Below are 6,000 nucleotides of genomic sequence, written 5' to 3'. Positions count from 1 at the left end.
GACCTAAAACACTCTTCCTCATATGTTGTATGTTAATGAAGTGGTGGAAACAAACCAGAGGAAGGGAATACAAACAAATAGTAAGGAGAGAAGGGGTGCGTTTTATTGTTACTTTCTAATTAGGATGGCATTGCTGAATCCAGCAAAATGCAAGGTTAAGGCATGCAATGAAAGAAGAAAATCAAAACTTGATCAAGGAAATGACCAAAGCAGCTGGTCTTATTTAAAAGTGTTAAGATCATGCAATAAAGACGTTGACAATAGCATATGAGTGATATTGATCAACCATTTCGCAAAGCAGAGGGAATAAAGGCAAATAACAATAACTAACAGCACCAGATGATCCAAAAATTCTGATCTGGATTGTAAAGCGCTGCTTAGTTTAACTGTCCAGACCCATTGTGTGTACGTTGGGCTACATTCCCCGTTAGTTTCTCCCCGGGCAGCGGAGTGGAGAGGAGGGGCTGAGCCGTGCTGCACCGTGCAGCTTCTCACCTCTGACTGAAGCCCGTCCCCACCTTTCATCTCCCAACTTGTCCCGCGCGAGGATGGAAGCGTGCCCTCGTGCTCGGGCCCGGTGAAAGTGACAAAAAGAAGAATGCGGTCGTACGCGGGGAAGCCATCGGTAACGGAAGCGTCTTTGGGCGTCGGTGATGTTTGCAAGTGGTGACTGCAGAAATTTCCCCAACGTGTCGGAGAGTCGACAGACAGACCGCTGCTTACTACTGGTGCGCTCTTGGAGAGGGGGAATGGACACGCGGGTGGTTGCTTACAGCGGATGAGAGAACTGTTTTGGTTGCTTTAGTTCACACACCGGAGACAGCAAATTGTCACAAAGTCGCACAGGTGAAAACAGGATTGATTGATTAATCGATTGTTGGTTTCGCTTGAGGAGGAATTCATGCGCCGATAGCTTCCACGGGGCCAATATGCCAGAATGGGTCCTCTACAGTATTTATTTCTCTGTGGACTCTTGTGCACCCAAACCCACGGTGAGTGTACAACACATCTCTGGCTTAAATCATGTTGAAATGATGTTTTGCTTTAGAAGAACTGACTGGGCTGTGACCCGAAGCGTATTCGACCCATGCTCCTGTCAGTTTAAGTGAATCAATACCGAGTCTGGTTTCCCGCGTTGTGTACGTTAAATCTGTTTTTCTTCTTTAATTCATGTCTGAAATCAAATGCTCCTTACTTATGAGTTAAATTATTGTCAGTTAAATCAGTCCTGGTCTAATACAGCGTTATTGTGCCAGGCCAACTGTTCAATAGCTCTGCTAGACGAAAGTTGCTCATTTATTCATAAGGTCTGCTCTAATTGAACACATTTGTTACGTGAGTAAAATCTTTGGCAGCTTTAAAATGACCATTTTCCACAAGTGCTCTGCTTTGAAATGTGTGTCAACATGAAAAATGACATTCCAAATTTCCACTCTCTTTGTATACTCACGAAAAAAAGACCCTTTTAACGCATTTTTAACCCCTTTCCCTTCCAAAATCGCAAGGTCCTCCAAAAGTGTTGCCAACCTGTCACCTCAGAGACTGTATTCCCAGTTTCCTACAGTGGACTTATCTTGGGGTCATATTCCGTGTGGCCTGATGCAAAAGGTTGCTCAGGCAGATGATGGAGCTAACTGGATGTCCTGTAGCTGAAATGTCTAATGTGCCATAGAGAAGATGCTTACTCATAGTCTGGAAACTCAACCCTGACTGTCAGTGTGTACTAAATTACTCACTTTAAGCCTGCTGTAATGCATCTTCACCTGCACGAGACATATCTCACGATTCTTGGCAGGAAGTGTTGTCCTTATCATGAGGTGTTTTGCACTGCTGCACCCCATAGAGCATAAATCTGTGTCAATGGGGTGAACTGAAAGCAGGTGTGATCAGCACGTAAAGTGGGTGTGGATTCAGGACACTTGAATTAATGGGCTGCTAGTTAATTCCCAATAACAAAGTGGTGTAATCTGTAGCTGTGCAATGTAATTTCAAGGTGTTGTAATTAATCTCAAATATTTGTGAGGTTTATAGTGATCATTTTTGTGAGTGCTGTTTGAGAAGATCAGTTTTCTCCCAAATGATTGCAGGTATCATCATCCTTAAGGATGTAGACAAAGAGTATGTTTTTCAAGTAATGGATTAGTTTCAGATCTACTTGAATTCCAGCTCTAAGTAGATAACTGAGGCCGAAACTTATTCTAAACTTTTCTGATGTCTGTGAAAGGGAAAGCAAATAAAGGCTTTTTATTGGTTTCTGAGTGTCTGCCTTGTGGTGGTTCTGTAGGTTGTCTATTAGGGAGGATAATGGTCAGCGTTTACAGCATAAGCATACTACAGTGTATACTACACCGACAGCCTGACCATTTTTGTGCCTGCATCCATCTTAAGTCTTCCATCAATACTACCAGTTCTGAGCTTGAAGGACTGACACCGACTATGTGGCTGTGACATCTCAAACTTTATTTTCAGTCTCAGTCAGAACCTGAGAGACAGCACAGGAGCTGTTTGCTTGACAATCAAATGACTCTTTTGGTCATAAGCTGAAATTGAATTCCTTTGAGCTCTGCTGGTAGACAGATGTCACCTCAAAGTGACTTTTATTAAAGTGCTCCCGCTTACAGGCAGCAAAACATGTGGTTTAGCAGCTTTTTCAGCAAGACCTTGAGTTCCAGCTTCAGCACCATGGACAGTTCCTCACACGTAGACCCTATGGCAGAGAGATGGAGTCGTGGGTGTGATACAAAATGCTTCATGCTCAAAAATATGCACAGTTTTTGCCAGAAGTGTATGAATCCAGATATTAAGACAGCCAAATCATCATAAAATGTAAAGATATAAATACAAGACCATTCAACTGATCAAGTGCCAGCATAAAATTCAAGAAGACAGATCCAAACATCCCTCCATACTATTATTTGCTCTCCCAGCCTATTCATATTCAGGGTCATGGGGTGCTGGAGCATGCATTGAGCAGAAAGCAAGCAAACCCCCTGGATGGGTTGCCAGTCCAGAGCTCACAGACTGACAGGACCCTGCAGGACCTTCTCGCTGTTAGTTGACAGTACCTACCACTGAGCCACAGAGCCGCCCACAACTTAAATCACCTCATTTCTATTCTGTTGTCTGACAGCACAAGTCTGCAACTCCACATTAGCCTCAGTGGAGACGGGCTAATGGGACGGCCAATTAAAAGAAGTCAGCTTTGCTGTGAATGTGTGTGTTTGTTTGTCGATCCTCACACTTAATCAAGAAGCACATGTATAGCGTTTTAAAAGCATGTGTTAAAAACTGGGGTTTGGTTTGTGGGTGCCAGCTAATGGAATGCTTTTGTCAACAAACCTCTTAACATTATAGACTGTCACATCAATTTTGCTCACATTTGCAGCTTTATTCTGGTTGCTATGTAGCAGCCTATCATCACGGTTGCCTTTTACAATTTGCATGATTTGTCACCATCTAAAGCAAAAACACAAGAGAGCGTGTCACATCAGTTTCATTTATTTATATCTTATTTATTTCTTTTTGCTGTGTGACAGTCACAAAAAACTCTGTTTTAGCAGCCTCAAAATCACACTCCAGGTTTGTTGGCATGCATGCAACAGTGTTTGGAAGAGGACGACCTTTTCACACAGACATCATAATGTGCTCGTACACCATGAAACAGATGAGAGTTGTGATGCTGACATGTCTGTAAACAAACGCAGTGACTCTACATCTGGGTCATACCTTGGTGACATTTCAGTGACACTCTTAAACTGAGCTAAAGTGCTCCCACAGCCAAACAAATGGAAAGTATTATTAGCACAAGGGTTGGTAGCTCCTCTTTTTCCACCAGGAAAAGGCTTCCTTGTGACATTTGCTGAGGATTGAATCTAAATACTATGCAAGTGGATATAATAATGTAGCGCTTAGAAGGGGAGGAGAATTGCAAACTTTGCATATCTATGCTAATACAGCACAAAGTGAAAAATCCAATGTAGCAGTCGTTGTTCTACACCCACTGAGACAACATATTGGATGATGTCAGTGTTTGATGGAACGTGTTAATGAAAAAGCTAATGAGATGTAATGACTCCTCAGCTCCTGTCTGTGAAAGTAAATATGTGAGCCATGCAGAGTGTAGGAACACAAGCACATAGTGCAGCAGCCAGGAAGAACCTGAATCTAATCAGCTTTTCTTCAAGGACTGTAATGCAATTATGCTTTATTTTGTTTTACCAACCCCATTTGTAAATGGGAGTACATCCATTCTGAAGAGAGGCAGAGAAATAATGTTTTAGGGACTGTTCATGGGATCTGTGTGGACCATTTATTCAAATTGTGTCCTGTTTACAGAAATATTTCTGTCTTTCATTATGCTTTATTCAACAGTGGTTCTCTAATTGGCAACTTGTTTTGCTGATATCTGGTAGTTTTGCACTGCACTTTGATTTCCTGTTGCCTAGTATACGTCTAACTAGCTCACACTCTGTTTGGCCTTAGTTTCTGTCTAAATAATTAACTTCATTTATCCCAAACATACTGCTGTTGCCCCGGCAGCCAAATTAAAATGCATTATTAATGATTTTTATTATTATTGCTTTTTCTTTAATGGAATTTTTGTCCTCCTCCTCCTCTCTAGGGTCTCGTCTTCGCCAGGAAGACTCCCCACCCCGCATCGTGGAGCACCCCTCTGACCTCATTGTGTCCAAAGGGGAACCAGCCACTCTCAACTGCAAGGCAGAGGGCCGCCCGACCCCTACAGTGGAATGGTACAAAGACGGGGAGCGCGTCGAGACGGACCGCGACAATCCCCGCTCCCACCGCATGCTGCTGCCCAGGGGCTCGCTCTTCTTCCTACGCATCGTCCACGGGCGCAGGAGCAAACCTGATGATGGCAGCTACGTGTGCGTGGCCCGGAACTACCTGGGGGAGGCTGTAAGCCGCAACGCGTCCCTTGAAGTAGCATGTAAGTCTCACTTTTCGTCACATCCCTCTGGGTGCAAAGGTGACTCTGTGGCCTGAGGAATCTTAATGTTGCATGACAGGAAAATAGGAGCATTATTATGCAGCATGTATTGAGGTTAAAACCTTTTGCAGGGGCGTAGAAAAATGTGAGAATGTGTTAATGTTAGATCTGAAAAAGGTAGAGATAATGTTAAATTAAGCATAACATTTTTGGCTGTTTTGCTTGGGAATCCACATGTAAGATGTCATCTGTCATAATATGAGCCCCGTCACCTCTCCACTGAACCCACAAGTATATCTCTGTGTGTCTATGCTCAGCCATGTGTGCACATTATGTGTGTGAATATGTTTTCAGACTGCTAGTGAGACCTGTTTGGATGACCTGCTTGAGTAATGTATGGGCTGAGCTGTGAATGGCTCCAGGGAGGGAGAGGAAGAGGAAGAGGGGGCAGTATTTTAACCTAGCTGACTCCCCTTTCACTGTTTGGATTTGGAAAGATGCAGCCTGCTCCCAGCCAGTTCTCTCCCTGTGTGGGAGAGAGACGCTCTGGGCTATTCACATTTCCATTATGTGCTAAACTGAGCTGATTTCTTGCCATGAACAAGGCGCACACACGCTCGGACGCACAAACGGATACACACGTCGTGCACACACAAACTCTCACACTGTCTCCGCTGCTCGCTCTGCATTTCTCACTTGAAGAGAGATTTTGTACACAAACAAAAATGTGAGGAAATTCGAGTGAATGGTGTAGTGATGTTTGATATTAAATTTGCAAAATATTGAGCCAGCTAACCATTTCCAAATGCTTCACAAATGTTAGCCCTGGTTTAATTCATGAAATCAGACCTTGAATAATTCCTTTGACATGCAGCGTAACGTGTTGTAAACAGGGCTCGCCTCATACGAAATGTGGTGTTGATGATGCTGATTGATGCCAATTTTTCTCCACTTCTGGATTCTGTGTGGCTTTAAGAAGAAATCAAGGACAGAGATGCCAACATATCATTTCTTTCTTTGTGATTCTGATTTTGATATCAACACTTTTACAT

General features: G+C 43.3%; 1 protein-coding gene across 1 annotated transcript in view; it reads left to right on the top strand.

Annotated features, from left to right (window-relative positions):
- The first annotated feature begins 452 nt into the window (after positions 1 to 452).
- LOC141791504 (roundabout homolog 2-like) overlaps positions 453 to 6,000 on the top strand; it is a 99,417-nt gene continuing 93,869 nt past the window's right edge. Inside the window, exons 1-2 of the mRNA XM_074672037.1 lie at positions 453 to 992; positions 4,622 to 4,948. Coding sequence (XP_074528138.1) covers positions 938 to 992; positions 4,622 to 4,948 — 382 coding nt within the window. The 5' untranslated portion in view covers positions 453 to 937. The remainder of the gene's footprint in view (positions 993 to 4,621; positions 4,949 to 6,000) is intronic.

Source organism: Halichoeres trimaculatus, unplaced genomic scaffold (genome assembly GCF_033239565.1).
Source record: "Halichoeres trimaculatus isolate MK-OKI-2021-1 unplaced genomic scaffold, fHalTri1.1 fHalTri1_scaffold_6, whole genome shotgun sequence".
NCBI lineage: Eukaryota > Metazoa > Chordata > Actinopteri > Labriformes > Labridae > Halichoeres > Halichoeres trimaculatus.
Note: the sequence above shows the minus strand (reverse complement) of the source record. Positions and strands in the feature narration are given on the sequence as shown.